General features: G+C 41.5%; 1 protein-coding gene across 3 annotated transcripts in view; it reads left to right on the forward strand.

The window, feature by feature from the left end:
* Positions 1-4,040, forward strand: part of TGFB2 (transforming growth factor beta 2) — an 80,094-nt gene extending 76,054 nt beyond the window's left edge. For 2 of the 3 annotated variants that reach the window (XM_038586161.1, XM_038586162.1), the window contains one exon: positions 3,071-4,040. In XM_038586161.1, coding sequence (XP_038442089.1) covers positions 3,071-3,229 — 159 coding nt within the window. In that variant the 3' untranslated portion in view covers positions 3,230-4,040. The remainder of the gene's footprint in view (positions 1-3,070) is intronic. The other variant, XM_038586163.1, reaches the window with a different exon arrangement.
* The last annotated feature ends 16,155 nt before the right edge of the window (positions 4,041-20,195 follow it).

The raw sequence follows: 20,195 nt of genomic DNA on the forward strand, positions 1-20,195 counted from the left end.
CATCTACATCAAGGACTGTCATAGCGGAGAGACTTTGAGGACCTCAGCTGATGCTTTGACATAGTGACCCACTAGTGTGTGGCAATTAAAAAGTCATTTAACTCCTCTAAACCTCAAAGCATCAATTTATAAGTAAAAAGGAATGTTTATGTTAGAAAGAATCTTGAAAACAACAATGAAAAAAGAGTAGATATAAAGAGCAAAAGGATGATAAAAGTGAAAATGACTTGAAAATCAGTACCCCCAATTCTTTTTGAATATACCCAAAGTACGCAGGAATCTATATATTTTGTCAGGTTACTTCAGTGAGGATAGAAAGCTAATTCAGAGGGTAAATCCTAGATGGGATGCCAGGGGTTAGTAGCCAGCTCTGCAGAGACTTTTTCTATGTAATAATAGAAATTTTCCTAATGCTTTTTCCTGGTACCTCATAACGTAGGATTTTAGAGATGGAAAGGATTTCATAAATTATCTCGTCCAAACATTTCACTTTCCTTAAAGAAATTGGGGTCTAGATCGTGTAGATTACTCGCCCAGGATCAAACAGTTGGTGACAAACCAGAACTTGGAATGCAGGCTTCCTTGTTTTATAACCAGGCCTCCGTTTGCTCTGTCTTACTGAGTTTAATTCCTGAAATGTGGCTACACATTGGGGTTATGCCTCTGTAAATCTCCTTATTAAAGAGGCATTAGAAAAATTGCCTTCACTGCAGGGTAGGAAAATGAATCTGCTGCCAAAAGGATCACATAATGCATTCGGCTCAATTCAAGAGTTTAGGGGTGATCAATTATTTTAGACAATCTGCATTATAAAATTCCTCTTTAATTCATATGAAAAATCATGTGTTAGTAGAACATGAAATCTGTTTATTTATAAATGCCTACATATGCTAGACTTTAAATTGACAAATAGGACTCTCCTCCCTTTAGCTGTTTTCCCAACTCCCCTGTAGATTTTGGCACTCCGGGCTGACCATGTGCTTGGCCATGTGAGGAAAGCTTGCTCATGCCTGTCCCTTTGTCTGAGCTCTCTGGCCAGGCTGTTTCAACCGGGCTGTGGCAACAGTAGCTATAATGTGGGCAAGGCCCAAGTGCCAAGTAGAAATATAATTCCCCTCCCTGATACACAGAGGGAGTGTGTGAAGGCTGAGACCATGCTTGTTTTTCAAGGAGAGAGGAAGAAGAACTGTCATGGTCACAAATATGTGGTTTGGACAGTTACCCAAGAAGCCAGAGGTAGCTTAATAGAGTAGTCAGTGTTGCGGCACTGAACAGATCTTCTGTCTTAGGCTGAAAAAACTGCAGGGAATCTCGAGGAAAAAGGTCACTTGCTGTTTGACTAATGCATTAATGGCATCCTTGGAACTGTCTCTTTATCATCACCAGGGAACCTACATACTCCCATTAGTACAAGTCCCATACGCCTTTGCTATAAGACAGAGTTAACTGTATAGGACTAACTATAGAACTTTCTCTTCATTCCACTGTGGGACTGGCTATCTGCCCTCCAGCTTAGACACTACCATGTACCATGTAAAATCTAATGGAGGGTTGATTATTATTACTATTATGGTTTTAAGCAAAATGTAAGAAAGTGAGTAATTAAAAATAGAGCTCACTTTTAGTGTCATTCTTAATTAGCTTTTAGCTGCTTACTTCTTGATTGTATTTAGGAAACCATAATACATGAAAAGACTTGTATCTTTTTTTCTTTTAAAGATGATTTCTTTATTTACATATTTATTCATGAGAGACACACACACAGAGAGGCAGAGACATAGACAGAGGAAGAAGCAGGCTTCTTGCAGGGAGTCCTATAGGGGACTCGATCCCCAGACCCCGGGAGCACACCCTGAGCCAAAGGCAGATGTTCAACCACTGAGCCACCCAGGTGTCCCTCTTTTTTTCTTTTCTTCTTTCTTCTTTTTAATTTTTTTTAAGAGATTTTATTTATTTGTTCATGAGAGATACAGGGAGAAGCAGAAACACAGGCAGAGGGAGAAGAAGCAGGCTCCTCACAGGGAGCCTGAGGGAGTCCTATAGGGGACTCGATCCCCAGACCCTGGGATCACTCCCTGAGCCGAAGGCAGATGCTCAACTGCTGAGCCACCCAGGCGTACCTCTTTTTTTCTTTTCTTTTTTAAAAAAGATTTTATTCATTTATTCATGAGAGACACAGAGAGAGAGAGAGAGAGAGAGAGAGAGAGGCAGAGACACAGGCAGAGGGAGAAGCAGGCTCCATGCAGGGAGCCCGACGTGGGACTCGATCCCGGGACTCCAGGATCACGCCCTGGGCAGAAGGCAGGCTCTAAACTGCTGAGCCACCCAGGGATCCCTCTTTTTTCTTTTAAATAAAAATGTAGATGATATTAAATTGGCCCTCGAAGACAGCACAGAGAAGTGTCACATGCAGACAGGTGTCTTTTTCTATACAGAAGGGTAGATTAAAGCTCTGACGGGAGTTTTAATAAGGCATCTGATTCTCCTCCTTCTCTATGTATTTGCTTCTTTACCCGAGCACAGGAGTCTCATTTTGTCTTAATAGGGCTCTGAGGTCAAAATAAAGTCCACAGAGCCTCTGAGCTCAAGGGAACTCTAATCTAGGTCGGAATTGGAAATATACACTCGGTTACAAGGAAGTGTAGACACAAAAGCAAATAGTAAGAGGACCAGGTTTTTCGAGGGCCTGGCAAGTATGTGCAGCAGAGCAGTGATCAAAGTAAAGGATTATTGGGAAAACTGTAAAATCTGTTGAATGAGTGATTTTGTGCAATCCGAGCTTTTACAAAATCATTTGTTTATGATGCATGAGAACAGGATTCTGTAGGAAAATGATGAATTCAGTGATTACTAGGAACACATACCAAGTTGACCATAATTGGGGGTTTAGAGAAGGAAACTGTAAACCAAAAGTAGTTTAAATTGTCTACTGAGCCCTGTGACTGATAAGATAAAACTGTGGCAATATGTAATGGTTCTTTTTAAAATAATTGTCCCCTCTTTTCTTTTCCTTTTCCTTTTTTTTTTTTGTCTTTTCCTATCTTCTCTTTCTCCTCCTGTGTCCTTTCAGGTTCTCAGCTTATATAATACCATAAATCCAGAAGCATCTGCCTCCCCTTGCTGCGTGTCCCAGGATTTAGAACCGCTAACCATTCTCTACTACATCGGCAAAACACCCAAGATTGAACAGCTCTCGAATATGATCGTAAAGTCTTGCAAATGCAGCTAAGATTCTTGGAAAAGCAGCAAGACGATAATCACGTGGTGATGATGATGATGAGGAGGAGGAGGAGGACGACAGCGACAAGAACAATGACAATGTTTGTAACAAGAAAACATAAGAGAGCCTTGCTTCAACAGTGTTAAAAAAATTTTTTTTGAAAAAAGCGGTACTAGTTCAAACACTTTGGAAGTTTGTGTTCTGTTTGTTAAAACTGGCACCTGAAACAAAACGAAACAAAACAAATTGAAGGCTTTATTCTACATTTCACCTACTCTGTAAGTGAGAGAGACAAGAAGCAAAACCTTTTTTTTTTTTTTAAGAAAAAAATAAACACTGGAAGAATTTGTTAGTGTTAATTATGTGAAAGGAAAAAAAAAACCAACAAACAGGAAAATCCCATTAAGTGGAGTTGCTGTACATACAGTTCCTATCCCATGCCTCACTTGATTTTTCTGTATTGCTATGCAATAGGCACCCTTCCCATTCTTACCTTTAGAGTTAACAGTGAGTTATTTATTGTGTGTTACTATATAATGAACATTTCATTGCCCTTGGAAAATAAAACAGGTGTATAAAGTGGAGACCAAATACTTTGCCAGGAACTCATGGATGGCTTAAGGAACTTGAACTCAAACGAGCCAGAAAAAAAGAGGTCATGTTAACGGGATGAAAACCCAGGCGAGTTATTACATGACCAAGCAAGTCTGCATTCAGAGAAAGACCCTGAAAACACATGCTATGTACCAACTGCCTAAGGAAGCTTCTTGTAAGGTTCAAAACCGAAAAGCCTGTTAATAAAGGAAACTTTCAGTCAGAAGAAGTCTGTAAGATTTTTTTTTTCTTTTTCATTGTAAATGGTTCTTTGTCAGTTTAGTAAACCAGTGAAATGTTGAAATGTTTTGATACGTACTGGTCAGACTTCGGACCTTAAAGTATTGCTGTACAGCTATGCTCTAGATTTTCCTACGTTTCGGTATATGTAACCATGCCTATATTATGATAGATGGGTATAGAAGCCAGTATAATTGGAAACACATCTGCAGATCTCTTTTGCAAACTATTAAATCAGAACGTTAACGACTTTACATGTGATGTGTAAATTTTTACCATATTTTTAATGTTCTCTAATAACGTCAACTATGATTTAGATTGGACTTAAATTGGGGCTCTTTATAATGATCACTCAGAACTGTGTGTTTCCTTTAGCTGGCCAGTACTTTTGAGTAAAGCCCCCATAGTTTGACTTGCACTACAAATACGTGTTTTATAGTATTTGCTACACTTGTGCTTTGTGCATCGTCCAATATTCTGACATAAGCTACCTGAGTCCTTTCAGTTTTCTTTTATAAAACGGATAGAGTCGATTTCGATAGTCTTCCTTTATCTTCCAAGCATCAATACTAATCAGTTCAGATGTCAACAGTCTTCTATTTTTAGGAAAATTGGGGACTATTATAGATGTATAGACAAGCGAGTTAAAATATTTTAGTTTTAGCAAAGGCCTAAGGATCTGACTGAAACTCAGAATCTTCGTGGCTGAGTGAAGACAAGCTTTCTCCAACTTGGTTTAATCGGTATGTTCACAGAATTCTTTTCTTACTAGAGATCAGTTCATAGGAAGCATCTTTTCTTTTAATCAGGTTTTTGATGTTCAGGGGGACATGGAAAGACTTACATTTTGGTTGATTTTTTTTTTAAGGGAAAAAAAAAAAAAAAGCCCCGGTCAGCATAAGTCACTCAGTTGATTTCACTAAAGTTAAGGTTTTCATAGATGTTCTTTGACGGTTGTAGAGGTACAAGCCAAGTACTCCCATGATCAAAAAATTCTTTTTTTTTTTTTTCCCTCTGAATGAGAGGTATCTAGATCTGAGGCTAGAATTTACCTTGCTTTAATAAATGGATGATTTGCCGTATCATTGCAGAGAAAGGAACCACTGGTCAGGGTTGGTGGGAGATGTCCGTTTGCTGGTTGTCTCTTCCTCAGCTTTGAGATAAAAATTACTAGGTAAAACAATGGAATATTTGCAGTGTCACCTGAAGGGCTACACAGTGAGGTGTGAATCCAAGTGAAATGGTTTGATCTAGCAGTGCTTCTTGTTTGACATTTCCTGACCATTAATTCAATGACAGATTGGGTTCGCAGGTTTGAAAACTGGAAAAGCAAGAGAGCGGGGGATGCCATGGGAGTAAACAACCCTTGTGTTGGGTGTAACCCAATCCCAGAAATGAGTGTGTTGGTATTTTACCTTCCGTTTTCTATTAATTCTATGTAAATCACTTTTATTTCTGCAGGTATTTTCCTCTCAGATAGAATGACGTTTTTGTTTTGTATTATTTTGTCTTTCCTCATGAATGCACTGATGATGTTTTAAATGCTCTATTTTAAGATCTCTTGAATCTTTTTTTTTTTTTTTCAGTTTGGGGGGTTCTATAGGGTCTTTATTTCCCATAAGTAAATATTGCCGTGGGTGGGGAGGGAGGTGGGTGGGAATGGGGGGGAATGGGAAGGTGTTAGTGTACGGGCGGGGGGGTGGGACGGCGGTGTTTCTATGTTAAGCAGCAGTACAATTTTATGGTTGGCATGGTTTAAAAAAAATGGAATATAAGAATAGCTGTTTTGTATTTTGATGACTGATTACGCTGTATTTTAAACATGATGTATGTCTGTTTTGTGGTGCTCTAGTGGTAAATAAATTATTTCAATTGTACGTTGATGTGTTTTTCCTCTCACGGGATTTCTCACTGAGACTAGAGAACACCTCTCCTGCCATGAGAATCATCTCAAGCTGGAAAAGTCCTACGTCTTTAAGGTTGTGCTCTTATTCTCAAGGATATTCCCTGCAGAAATGTCATGTCTTAGAGCTCACGAGCCAGGACGTATCTACCAAGGACTAAAGAAAGCCCTGTGCAGTCTTTTTATTCTCTTGTTTATTGCCATTTGGTAATTGTTTGAGATTTAGTTTCCATCCAGCTTGACTGTCTACCAGAAAAAATGCAGAGGGATGTTTGAACCATGCCTTGGCTTTCTGGTTCTATGTCCTGCCAACCCCAGGGCCAAAAGAACTGGTCTAGACAGTATCCCCTGAAGCCCCATAACTTGGATAGTTGCTGAGCCAGCCAGATATAACAAGAGCCACGTGCTCTTTGGGATTGGTGTTGGGAGCAGCTACTTCTCTCTGCTTCCCCAGACCACTGCACCAAAAAACCCCTATTCCTGCAAAGTACTTTGGCCGTTTCCTTCAAGACCAGACTTCGCAAGTGAGTTGCCAGTCCCTTAATAAATGGAACTAATAAAAAAGTAGTTGTGGCTCGATCCGGTTGGCTTGCTTTATCTGATGAAAAAACCAGTTTGTGCCCATTGTCTAAACCTCACATAGGAACGAACCATCAACGCAAGTGTTTAGGTGGAATCGAAAATGGTCCCGTATCTACCATCATCTGTGATTCATCTTCCATGCTCAACTCCTAGAGAAAGGAAGTGTTGGCCTCCAACACATTACTTCCTGCTCCTCTGCAGAGTGGCCAGTACCAGGCCGATCACCCCGGCCCGCATCACCTTCATGTGATGAGTAAGAAAAGAAGGGTGTCGGGGTAATGAAGAGTCACCTAATACCAACTTTGGCAAGTTTGTCAGCCACTCCGAGCCTTATTTCATTATTTTTGAAATGAGGCTGAGACTACCTGTTTTACAGGGGTTTGCACGTTTGCTGTTGTGTCCTTGTGGTTCAAGTGAATCTGCATATGAAACGTATTTCCCTCGGTGTTTGGTTTATAGCTGATGATCAGTAAATGATAGTCTGAACATATTTTTCAACTTGTTCTGTTTTTGGTTTCTTGGCAATTCTGTTGCAATGAGCTGTTTATATTCAGACTGTAACCTGGGCCCATACTTCCCCATCTTGAGAGTGAATATGTAAACCCTCCAGACGCTAATCTCATAAATGGATCAAGCCATCAGTTATTTCTGAGAATAATCTGTAATTCCGTTCGTTAAACTTTTGGTTACATGCCTGACCAGGGATTGTTTAAGATAGTGGGGGAAATGTTCATGTAAATCTTTGCTCATGTCTACCAACTAAAATCCAAGTGAAAGAGACAAAGTGGCTAGCTGAATGACCCACTTCCTAAGGTGATGATAATAGAACTGTGGTTTGCTGAGCACTTACCAGGTACTGTTCTCTGTTAACCTATTTAACCTCATGTATTACCTTATGATGTAGGGTTTTCATATATAACCCCATTTTACAGGGAAGTGAGCAGATGCAGAATGGTAAATCATGTGTCCAAGATCCCTCAATTTGTAAGGGAAAGGTCTAGAATTTCATTGTCCAGTACACTAGCTGCTAGGCATATGTGGCTTTCAAGCAGTTGAAATATGTCTGACCTGAACTGAGATAAAATTCAAAGTGTAAAATACACATCAGATTTCAAAGATAGTACCCCAAAAAGAATGTAAAATGTCGCATTAATTTTGATCTTGATTACATGTCTAAATAATACTATTTTGGATATATGGGATTAAATAAAGTATATTATTAAAATTAATTTCACTTGTTTCTTTTTACTTTTTTTAATGCAATCACCATAACATTTAAAATTATATATGTGGCTCACACTTGTTACCTTATGTTCTGTTTTTCTAGCATTTCTTTTTGGTTCTTTCTTAGGATTTCCATCTCTCTACTTAATGCTGTCCGTCTATCTGTTCTTGCATGCTGTCTACTTTATCCTTTAGAGCCCTTAGCGTGTCAATCAAAGTCGTTTTAAATTCCCAATTGGGTAATTTCAACATCCCTGCTGGGCCTGATTCTGATGCATGTGTGTCTCTTCAGATTGTGTTTTTGCCTTTTAGTATGCCTTGTAATTTTTTTCTTGATTGCCACTCATACTGGGTAAAAGAAACTGCTATAACTAGGCCTTCTTAGCTTAGTGTGGAGGTGGGAGAGGAAACATTCTATAATCTCTTGGTGAGGTCTCCAACTTAGTGTGCCTCTGCCTCTGGAGGATGAACTTCACAAGAGTTTCTCAGTTTTTTTTCTCCACCACCATTCACCGTTAGGGGGTACAACATGGCTAGAGTGGGCTGGAGTTGGTATTTCCCTTCCCTGGGTCAGTTAGATTCTGATATTCCAACTCCTTAGCCTTTGGTTAGTTAGTTTCCCCTGAGGTGGGGAGGTGGCGGGAGGAGGGGCTACCATGCTAAAAACAGAGTGCTTGGGTATATTTCAAAACGGCTCCTTGCTCCCCCTGGATGTACTGCAAAATTGTTCTCCAGTATTTACCGTAGGAATGTGGTAGAGCTCCCGGACAGGTAAACCTTAATCATATGGTGGGCGCCCCTGTGACTGGGTCCCTCCAGAGTTCTTAACTCTCAGAGTTGTTTGCACTGGGCCTTCTGCAATTCTCCAATCAGAGTTCAGGTGTACCTACCCCAGCGATGGTTCCTTCTTGTGAGCCTCTAGTCTTGTAAGCAGCGATGGCCTGTATCTTTGACCTGTCTCTTTCTCTAGTTCTGGAGGCTGCAGTTTTCTCCTCTCTGATGGATCCAAGAAAACTTACTGATTTTTCAGTCTGTTGAGCTTCATATGAGTTGTCAGGATGAAGTGGCCACTTCCAAGTTTTTACATGCAGAACCAGATACTGGAAGTTCTATTGATTAGATAGTGATAGCGTAGGATTTGGAAGCAACTCTCTTTAGAAACTAAGGCTAAACTATTGCCATAAGCTATTTGACCAGCTTTTGTGTTTGTAATTAACGTACGGTTGAACAATATTAGGCCAAACCCTCTGAAACTGGTTTTGTAGGTATGATTTGATGCAGTTGGCAATTCATTAGGGTTCAACTTAACAGTTGACAGTGATCGACTAATATGGTCATGAAAATGCAAATATTATACACGCCCCACTGACAAAACCCTTGATAAAATCATTGGTTACATCTCAGCAAAGCCACGAAGTGGACAGTACAACCCACCTCTAGGACCATTGGACTATTGTATTAAATGTTTTCAGTCCATAGAAATCTTCATCGATACACCTGTGACAACATTTTCTAGTCTGCTGAAGGGGGAAAACAAATCAAAATATTTGTTGTGCTCATTTGAGTTACTGGTCTTGAGAAGAAATTGCTTTTCTTTCACTAAGTAAGTGGTGCTGAACTTCCTATGTTTCGAGGCCTTAGATGGGTGCGTCCAAGCTTTGGGTCCCGAAAACTCACAGAAGGGAGGAGTTGCGTTTTTGTTATATACGGAATCAAAATTACAAATACAAAATTAAATTCAGAGCCTTAGAAAGGGCTCATAAAAATGGGGAAAGCCAGGACATCGTAAATTTTAAGAGCTTCACTGCAAACCTGCCTCTGGGCTTTAAGCTAACACATGCTTTTGTTTCTATCAAAGACTGTTACCTTGTAATTCTAGCTACAACTGGATTTCATCTCTTTATTGCTAATCTACTAAAAATCGGTTTTAAATCGGTTTAAATCAGTTGCTCTGTTCTCTGTCCTCCCCTTGTCTCTGCAACTGCATTTTGCAAGCTGAACAAAGGGAAATAAGACCCATAGTTTCACTAATATTCCAGTTCAAAGACAATAAAGAAAATGTTATTTTTATGCCTCTTTTGAAACATCAAACTAGACCGTATAAGTTTGGAGAAATTGTTAAGACACCTATCTGATCATTGTATCAGTAGACATGAGCAACTTCTTGAAGTTATTACCTGAAATTATTTAAAAAATGCTTTTCAATAGCCTTCTTTAAATGAAAGGATTGCTTTAGGTTCCTTCCTGATGGTGTCTTTACTTCCCTGAAATACTTTGAGTTGGTGTCTTTCTTTCAGCAAGTAATGGCTGTTTGGAGAAGAGATGAGTGTGTTCCTGTAATTGGGCTGAGACCTAGTGAAAGGAACAGAATGTACTGAGGGAGACTCTGTACTGTGTGATCAAAACTAGAGAAATCAGTCAGCCCGAGAGAACAGACATAATTAAAGAGCAAAGCAAGACATTAGTGGTAAATGAAAAGGCCCAATATAATTTCTCAGGCTTTTCCCCCAAAGTAGGATTTTCTGTCCTACAGATGCCAACCCAACTGAAAGAACACAGATGTGTTACTCAGGTGACATCATAAAGGTCTGGCCAGCCCCAGAGATGGAAATCCTTTCTTCAGGCCCAAATCTTCATTCTGAATCATATAGAAAATTTTCAATCTCAGGATGTTAGGAGCAAACAAGCTAAGAAGTTATGTAATCCAATACCGCTCTAAAGGCGATGTGAAGTCATGCAGTTTGGCTTGTCCTCAAATATGGGTGTAACACTAATTTCTCCATTTGAAACAAAATTAAATTAAACAGTACAGAAAACTGAGAACTTTAAGTCAAGCGGTGGTTGTTCATTTTGTGAACTATCAAATTTCACACCACCATGGGTGTACATCTTCCCATTGCTCACATCCGGGTGTTCTGAGAAACCACTAGCTATGTTCAGATTCCTACAGAGGTGGATATGTGGAAGCTCCCATGGTAGGCACAGTGGAGCCCCAGGGAGGTCTGGCAACCCCCCTGAATACTGCTTACTTTTTACAGCTTCTGATCATCAAAAATGAGGAATTATTCCCATAGGTTTTTCCCTAAGTATGTGTGTGTGTGTATATATATATTTCAATATTGTCAGTGGTGTAACCTAGAAGTGCTAGGATCGATTTTGATTTATTTACTCTCGATCAGGGATCTGGAGAGTGGTATCAGTGAACACCTCCGGGCATGATTGGAAGAGGAAGGAAGGAGGGGACATGGTAAAGGGGAAGGAGGGGAAATGAGGGACGCTGAGCACCAGCTTCATGTGCAGCTCACATTCAGTCCAAGAGCTTGATGTCTGTGGGTAATACCAAAGCAACCAAACAAACGTCGTGAGAAATACAGAACAAATTGGTCAAGTGGGCTTCACTTCAAGCAAAAGATTCAAAGGAGGAATCCCATCGTGTTCTTGTCTTTCACTAGGAGTCTTTAAAAGCCAACCTGCTGCTTGCATAAATGATGTGACTGGAAGAAGTGGCTCTTTGTTCTCTGTCTCTGTCTGGCTACACTGGGTTTTGGGAAGGGTCACATCTGCCCCCTACCCCCTGGGGTCTCCCTCAGAACAGTGAGACATCTCAATCCTGTGTTTTCTATTTTTGGACCAGTCTTTATTTATCTTGCGTTCCAGCACCTAGTACACAATTTAGCTCCTGGAAATTTAATGAATGGTTGTTAAATTGGGGAAAGGCCTGAGACAGAGCTATAGCCCCAACTCTGCTGCTGAGGCACTGTCTGGTACCCCCAAGAAATCAGCGTTCTCTGTATGTCCTTCTTTAATAAAACAAAAGCATTGGATTGAGTGATCCAATAAAGTACTCGGTAATCTTTTTCTCTGACTTGTAGGTTGCCCTCATGTGTTTTTCTATGACTGGTGCTGGTGAACAGGAAGCACCATTCATTTGACAAATAATTACTGAGCTTATCCTATACATCAGATCTTGTTTTAGGTTTCAGGTACACAAAAGTGAACGGAACAGGCCAAATCAGTCAACTCTGCCCTCAACAAATTCTGTTTGGGCAGGGATTTCACTCCAGTGAAAACCTGCAAGAGGATTCTAGAATGTGCTCTCACACTGCAGCTTCCCTGTTGCCAGCACTGAGACTTGGTTTCCATCTCTGACAGAGGCAGAATCAGCAGCCACTTCTTTGGCTTGATTTGATAGGTGTAAGCGAAGGAAGAGCCCCTACTTCCCCAAATGCTTTATCCATCGGAGCCTGTCAGTGGACAAAGCCTTTCATCTGCCAATCAGAGATGAAGCTGGAATATAAACCCCTGTGTGAGATAACCCAACTCTGCGAATTCACACAAGAGAACTGATAAGCAGCTTTTCATAATGAAGGAAGACTGGAACACTGTTATCGCTGCAAATGGAGGACCAGCAAATAGGGCTTCTGATGTTCATTTCCACCACCTATAATCCTTGAAAACCAATACTAACTAGTTCTGCAGTTAGTTTTGTTGCCCAGCATGCCATCGTCTACAGATCATCACTATGACTTACAAGTGTGTGCTTTAATTTTTATCCCTTGAGTAACTTGTCCATCTAATCCCAGTTCCAGGGGTTGCAAACCAGGAGCACTTTGGACCCCTTGTCCCTGGGACAGTTGACAAGATCTGGAGAAGCTTTGGGTTGTTACAATTCAGGAAGCTCTACTTGGCATCTGGTGAGTAAAGGCCAAGGATGCAGCTAAATATCCTACGATGTACAGGATGGCCTCCCTCAGGAAAGAATTATATGGCCGAAGAAAGTGAATATTGTTGTAACTGAGAAACTGTGACCTCGACAAAAACTTCAACATTTTTTAGTTATCAAGTGGTTCATGAGGCAGTGAAGAATTATATAATAGTATGAATAACAACGATGAGTTTCTAGAATGACCTTCTAGTTGCGCAGTAGGAAAAGTGAGTATATTTCCAAAATTTCTTTCAACTAGAGGGTCTCGTAGAGCAAATTATGCATTAATTTGTGTCTATTATAAAAGCTCTAACGACAACTGCATTTGGAATATGGTGTCATTCCCCATGAGCTCGGAAGTCTTCGGGCTCTGGGAAAGTAGGCTTTAATGGTTCCTTTTCCAGGTTCATATTTATAGCATTTTCCTCAAATTCTTTAAAAATTTGTTTGGGGATTAATGAAGGAAACGGACTTGTGTTGTCATCTTTATTAATAGGAACAATTTATTGGAGAGTATATACAGTTGCCCTCCTCTACGGCCAAATTGCTCAAATCCTCAAGAAAGGCCACTTCTGGATCCGTCAATATATGCTGTTATAAGAAGACAAACAGATCTGTCTGTATCTTATCTGGTTCCTTCTAAAACATTCTTCAGGGTCACCTGGGTGGCTCAGTGGTTGAGCATCTGCCTTTGGCCCAGGGCGTAATCCCAGGGTCCTGGGATCGAGTGCCGCATCTGGTTCCCCACAGGGAGCCCGTTTCTCCCTCTGCCTGTGTCTCCACCTCTCTCTGTGTCTCTCATGAATAAATATATAAAATTTCCAAAAAAAAAAAAAATTAAGACATTCTTCACAGTTCAGCAAGATCTTTCTCAAGTAGTGATCAAATATGTCAGCCCCTGCTTCGCTCCCTTCCGAGCATTGCCAATGCATATAGGGCAAATATGAAATCCTTAACACAGTAGATGTTCATTTTAAGCCTAGGTATGAAGGAAGGACACGAAGAAAGAAATTTATGTTTCTATGAGAGAATCCACTTAACTTAGAAGCCTCCCATTTTGTTCCGGTAGCAGAACAATGAAGCCTGCCAAGTGAAGATAACTGTGTTGCTTCAGTTTAAAAGCTATTTCTTTTGGGTAATTACTCAGTATTGGATTTTCTCTGCCCACTCCTCCTTTCCCTCTGCTCCCTAAGGAGCATGCAGGTCCTGGTGGAGGCTTATGGGGCCTATAGGAGGTACATATTTGGTCTGTGATACTCTTTTCACTGACCCCTGGAGTGTGTCATAACCTGTCAGATCTTGGACATGGCCTTCTAGATCAGAGAAGGTCAAAACAGGAAAATAAAAACCACTGGTGTTTGAGATAGAAATTTGGTGTACAGAACTGGTTACCCAAGTGGTATAATAGATGAGATACCACAGAGGGGACTTTAAGGCAACCCGAAGGTGAGCAACAGCAGGAAGCTGGTACCTACCACCCCTAAGCCGGAGGCACAAGAGAGGGAGTGGTGTTACTACACTAGCTCAGGGGTTGCATCAGAGTGGCCTTTCTGTTGGGGGCTGGAGCCTTGAGGTGCACACAACCTTTGCTGGAAATATTGTCTGAGGCAAAGTAGGATAGAAGTTCCCGAGATACTTTCTTCCTATTGCCCTATGTCCTATCAGCATCTCCGTGGCTAAACTCAGTAGGAAGCCAGGTGAGATGGGAATCATAGAAATGCAGCCTGTAAGGATGAGCTTCCCCATGTGGGAGGACAAGGTAGGGCAACAGTGAGGAATGGATCTCAGAGCAAACAGGCCCAGGCCCAGCACACCCTCTGTGCTTGCTTTACGTGCTTCTGATGTCAGAGGACCCGCTGTGTCCTTCTTGTTGTCAGGAAGACGTGCTTTACATTGTCCACATCCCAATCCCCTGTCTCTTGTGGTTGGCTGACTCTCCCATTTCTGGGCCATTTTCAGAGGGGTTGGAAACTTGCCTGTTTTTCTTGATTCACGATGAGTTCATAAAACTTTCTGTTGCAGCCTTAATTCCATCCTTCCAAACATCTTCAGTCATTGTTTTCTACAGCTCGGGTCCCATGTCAGCCGCATGAGGTTACTGTCTGGGAAAGTGGGAACATGGATGCTCCTCATAACTGACCAGGGTTATGGGATCATGGTCCTCTTCTCATCTTCCACACCCTAATCAAGCTGTCTTCAATCCCTTTCCGACTTAGTTGTAAAACTAAGTTTAGCGCCTTTGGGGAAAGAAAGCATTCTTCCTGTCTTACGGTAGGCATTGAACTCACAGGTCTTCAGATCAAAAGAAACAGTACTCAGCATGATGTACCTAAGAATTTTCACCTGAGCTTCATCTATATTTGGATCTCATTTAAATGACAAAATCCTAGACTTCAAGCTTCTGGAATGAGACATGGAAGTTTTGTTGTTGTGATTTTTTAAGATTTTATTTACTTATTCATGAGAGGTGCAGAGAGAGAGGCAGAGACATAAGTTGGCTCCATGCAGAGAGCCTGATGTGGGACTTGATCCCGGGTCTCCAGGATCACGCCCTGGGCTGAAGGCAGCACTAAACTGCTGAGCCACCCGGGCTGCACAAGACATGGATGTTTTGAAGGAAGGTTTGACTGTGTGTGGCATTTGGGGAGGGCTGGTAGACTCCGGTGGATTGTATTTTTTGAAGATGGCTTCCACCATATATCCCATCCCACATGCCCATTTTACATTATGAAATGGGTACACTTCCCATTCCTTGTGGGGTACAGGTCTTGTCCCCTCGGATATGGCTGGGCTCAGGACTGTAATGGAGGTGCTACTACATGATAACCAAGGCTTGATCATAAAAAGTAATATAGCTTTTATCTGGTTCTCTTCAGGCACTTGTTCTTGGAAGCTGGTTACTATGCTATAAGGAAATCTAAACCACATGGACAGATCATGTTTAAGTGTTCCAGCCAACAGCCTCAGCTGAGATCCTCGCTGACTGTCAACGTCAACTGTCACACACGTGAGTGAAGAACGTTTCAGGTGGTTCCAGTCACAGTTACTGACTTTTTTTTTTTGCACAAAGAACCTCAGGCAAATATTGCTCAGCTGAGCCCAGTCAATACCCAGAACCATGAAAGGCAATAAATATAATTATTTCTATTTTAAACCATCAGTTAAGGTGGTTGGTTACACAGCAATGACAACAGTAACAATTACTATTTTTGCCTTTGAAATTAAGAAGTTAGCTGCATGACTTTTAAGTTATGGGTACAACTAAGAGTCTCTGTAAGTAAAAAAAAAAAATTGACTAGATGATTTTCATGGATCCTTCTTATTAAAAAATATTTTTTTTAGGGAGTTCAGTCATTCAGCAATGTCTTATATAACTAGGAACTGTATAAATTGCTGGAGATTCAGAGAAGATAAATTCACAATCTCTGGCTACAAGGTTCTCACAGCCTCCTGAAAGAGGTAGCTCTATAAATAACAAAAATACAATCTGAAAGTCAAATCATTAAATATTTATTGAACACCTATGATGTGATAAGCACTCTATGGGTATTGGGAATATAGTGGTACTGGGAAGACGGGCACCTGGAAATTGTATTTGTGGGTTATGATAATGTATATGTAAGATGCATTTGAAGTGTATTGAGGTCCTTAGCAACAAACAACAGAAAAATGACTTTGGCAGATTTATTAGGTTGATCCATATGAAATTGGCTTTTTGGTAGGTCAAAAAAAGATTGACTATAGATTCAGGGGGCACTTTGGTGGCTCATTTGGAAGTGTCTGACTCTTGATTTTGACTCAGGTCATGATCTCAGGATTGTGAGGTCAAGCCCCTAGTTGGGTTCCTCGCTGGAGAATCTCTCTCTCCCTCCCCCTCTGCCCCACTCTTCTCTAAAAACAGCAACAACAACAACAAAACAGAATTCAGGGAAACCAGACGTGGGAATAAGCAGGGACCAAGAAAGCTCTGGAAGGACTGAAAGAAGGAAGGAGAAACCAACTTTCTATCGCAGGAACAGCCAGTGGAGGTGCTGCTGAGCTAGCCACTGATGCCACAGAGGCTGCAGAGCTCCCTCGTGCTCTCTGTCTGTGCTTCCCTCCCTCAAGATGGAAAGCCCCAGAAGACAGCATCGGATTGGCTGAGCTTAGGTCATGGGCCAATTCCTTTGCTAGAACATGGGGTTTAGAAGACAAGTCTGGCTCCCTTGGCTTCTATGGTAGAGTAGCAAAAGGGGGTTACCCTCTCCACAAGCCTGCGTAAACGAGGAAAACAGAGTTACACCGACACAACGTTATGTTTATTAAGAAGGTAGATGGAGGCCGGGTCACCAAATATTGGCTGATGTTTATGTGCTCATTTCCTAAGGCTGCTGTAACAAAGCACCACAAACTGAGTGGCTTAACAATATAAATTTATTCTCTCACTGGAGGGTAGAAAGTCAAAATCAAAGAGTGTTGGCAGAGTTGGTTCATTCTGAGGGCTCTAAGGGAAGGATCTGCTCTAGGCAGGCCTCTCTCTTTGGTTTATGGACGGCCATCTTTTTCCTGTGTCTCTTCGTATCATCTTTCCTCAAGCGTGTCTATCTCTGTGTCCAAATTTCTCCTTTTAATAAAGATACCAGTCATATTGGATTAGAGCCCATCCTAATGACTTCATTTTAACTTAATTAGTTCTGGAAAGACCTTATCTCCAAATAAGGTCACATTCTGAGATACTGGGAATTAGGATTCTCACAGATCTTTTTTTGGGGGAACACAATTCAACCTATATCAATTTAAGAAGTACAGAAGAGAAGATTACTTATTCCTGAGAAAATTCAAGGGAGAATAAACTCTATGCAAAATAGGCTTTACCAATCTGCTAATGGCAGGATATTTCTGGCCAATAATAGAGAAAGATTTGAACCAATTAGACCAAACTCTGTTATTCAGTCCTCTTTGTGAGACAGTTTGAAAAATCTACAATTGTGGGGTAGAGCAAAACTCTCACAGTCCCCTGTGGACAGGCGCTCCACCTGCCTCCAGGGCCCCAAGCCAGGGTATACAAGGTACCCAGAGAGCTTTTAAAATGAAAGATTCCTACATGCATCCCTGACCTACTGAATTAGATCATTTTGGGGAAAGGGAAGGGAATTTCATAGTTCAAAAAAAAAAAAAAATCTTCCAGGCAAATTTGATGCAGCATCTAATGCCAGCATTTGTCAATTACTGTCTGGCCAAGGAGATTCAATTTATGAAAAAGTGTTCATAAAAACAGAACCATTTCAGGGAGATATAGTTTCCAGACACTGCAAATATTTGAAAGACTCTCAGTCTGAAGATAAGGATCAATAATGTGAGGTGGTAACAGACTCACACTCACTTCTCTGGGGTTCTTGATTGTTTCGGCCCCATTCCCTGCTAGGAGATGCTCGCATATCTCCCCAGCCCTCCAAAGCCAGTGTTGTCCTTCTCTAAAAAAAGAAGCATCTTTATCTTCATTCCATTGCACGGTGAGGGTAGGGTTGGGTCTCTTGGGAAAATGTCAACTATCAAACATGAAATGTTTAGAAGACCATAGTTTGTCATTTCCCAAAAAAGACGTATCCCAGAACGAAAAGGAGAATTGTTTCTTTACATGATGGTGGCGGCAAGACGTTGAAATGGAAGTTTGGCAAGTGGGGTGGTCTGCGATCCATCATCTCAACTAGACATTTCCTGTGGGTCTGAGTTTTTCTATGGGAACTTTCTGGAGAGTTTCTCTTGTTGAGACTCCTGCCCTGGTGGCAGCTCTTGATTGTCTCTCTCCAACTGATACACAGTGCTGGCGTTGCGACTAGTCTCCAATCAACTCAATCTCTCATGACAAAAAGAGCAACTCGATTTTGCTAATTTTTCAAAAACTTAAGTCGGTCAAATTGTGGATTAAGTTTTAGGTAGCCAAAATAACGAAGTTCTTTCTTTTCAACAATGCTTGGTATCTGCCTATGGTGCCTTTAATGAGCTATATTTCTGAGGCCAGAGGAATAGTATGTGGGCTTATGACATGGGAAATGAATGTTTTCCCAACTACGTGGTAGTTTTTGGTTCCAGCATCTGTTTTTATCCCCCAGCACCTGTCTGCCAGGTGCAGAGGGAAATAGAGTGAATAAGCAAAGAACTGATTTGTCTGCGTGGCCCGATGTTTACCGCTTAATTGGTTTGCAGGAACCAGGTTGCCACAGTTTAATTCTAAAGAAAACAGACCTTGCAAGAGACTGTGAGTGCTTGACCCCAGAGTCCTCAGATAATATTGGTAAAAATGCCAACTCACAGTGCCTGGCACCTAATAGATGCTCCCTAGATTTCAGAGTTCTTTCTTCATCTCCCTAATCGCATTATATCCTGAGCTCACGGCATCTTTCCTAGTGGCAAACCTCCCCCTGAAGACAGCTTCCATGCTTTCTTCAAACTTGTTCCAGCGACGTTTGCCTGGCAGCTATTACCTGCCCATCAGGCAACACCTGTGTCAGCCACTGATCAATTAGGAGGCTCACCCCAAAGCGAGCCCAGGTCCATAGATGCCTTGTCTGTCTTCACGGTGCTCTAATTACCCACTTCTTTTGGAAAGCTGCCCTGGCTATGACTGGGCTGAGTATCCCCGAGTGCAATTGGCCATTGTCTGATGTCCTTAGAGGGAAGAGGAAATCTGCTTTTTTTTAGGGGCCGGGGGAGGTAGCAGTCCTGACACGTGTTGAGACTCCGGCATCCTGGCAATTCACTCAGCTGGTTCTGTAGAGGTTGTCTGCCCCTTACCACGGCAGAACACAATTGCTTTTAAGGAATGTTTGGATAAAACATTTTCCAGGCCACATTTATTCCTCTGCAGGACTATGTTATATGTGACAACATTCCAATTTTGAGGCATGACTTGTGCCAATCCACACAGGCAATTAGAGCCGACACATTCCATGGGCTATTGGTCAAGTCCTCAATAGACCAGAAAGAAAACCCACAAAGAAAAACTTTACCAATAAAGGGAACCTATTGGAGTCATGCATGGAGCCTCGGAGCAGAAATTTCTTCCTCAACTTGTACACCGGGCTCTCTTACTGTGACCACTATTTCTCCTGCCTAAATCGACCCCCAGGCTGGGTGTGTTGGGTGCTATGTGACGTGGCTGATAGCTGGGCATGGCCACCTGAAGCTGAAGCTACAAAGCTCGGGGACTGTTCTTGAAGAGTTGAGTTGGTTAGAACTTTGAGTCACCTCCAATATCATCACAGGAAGCCAAAGAGCAGCCCTCACACGGTGGAAGCGTGCTGCAGGTGGTAGAAAAAGGACCTCCCTGTTCCCAGCCCCATGACTAGACAATCGCTATCAGAAACACCAGTCAGGTGCGCAAATTACAAAGTAAATCCACACCCCCCCCCTTGGAAAGTTGTGATGTCATTTCCTAACTATGGATCCTGTTAACTCTTACTCACAAGTCTCATATACAAAGAAAATGCTATCTTGAGCTTTCTGTGATCTTGTGCAACATAAACCAGCTGTTCGAAGAGGACGCCTGTTCCACGGATGGTTTTGGAACTTTCTGTAGTTCTAGGGGCCTGGTTCTGATCACTGAGTTGTTTTTAGCCTCCCGGTATCTATGCAGCTTTAATTACAGAGATACATTAATAGAGCCATTTGAATTAAAAGAAAATCTAAATGTGAGGTGTCATTTAAAAATGCAACGTTAATGTTTCCAAGTATTCAGGGTTCAGGGA

This window comes from Canis lupus, chromosome 38, assembly GCF_011100685.1.
Source record: "Canis lupus familiaris isolate Mischka breed German Shepherd chromosome 38, alternate assembly UU_Cfam_GSD_1.0, whole genome shotgun sequence".
Taxonomy (NCBI): domain Eukaryota; kingdom Metazoa; phylum Chordata; class Mammalia; order Carnivora; family Canidae; genus Canis; species Canis lupus.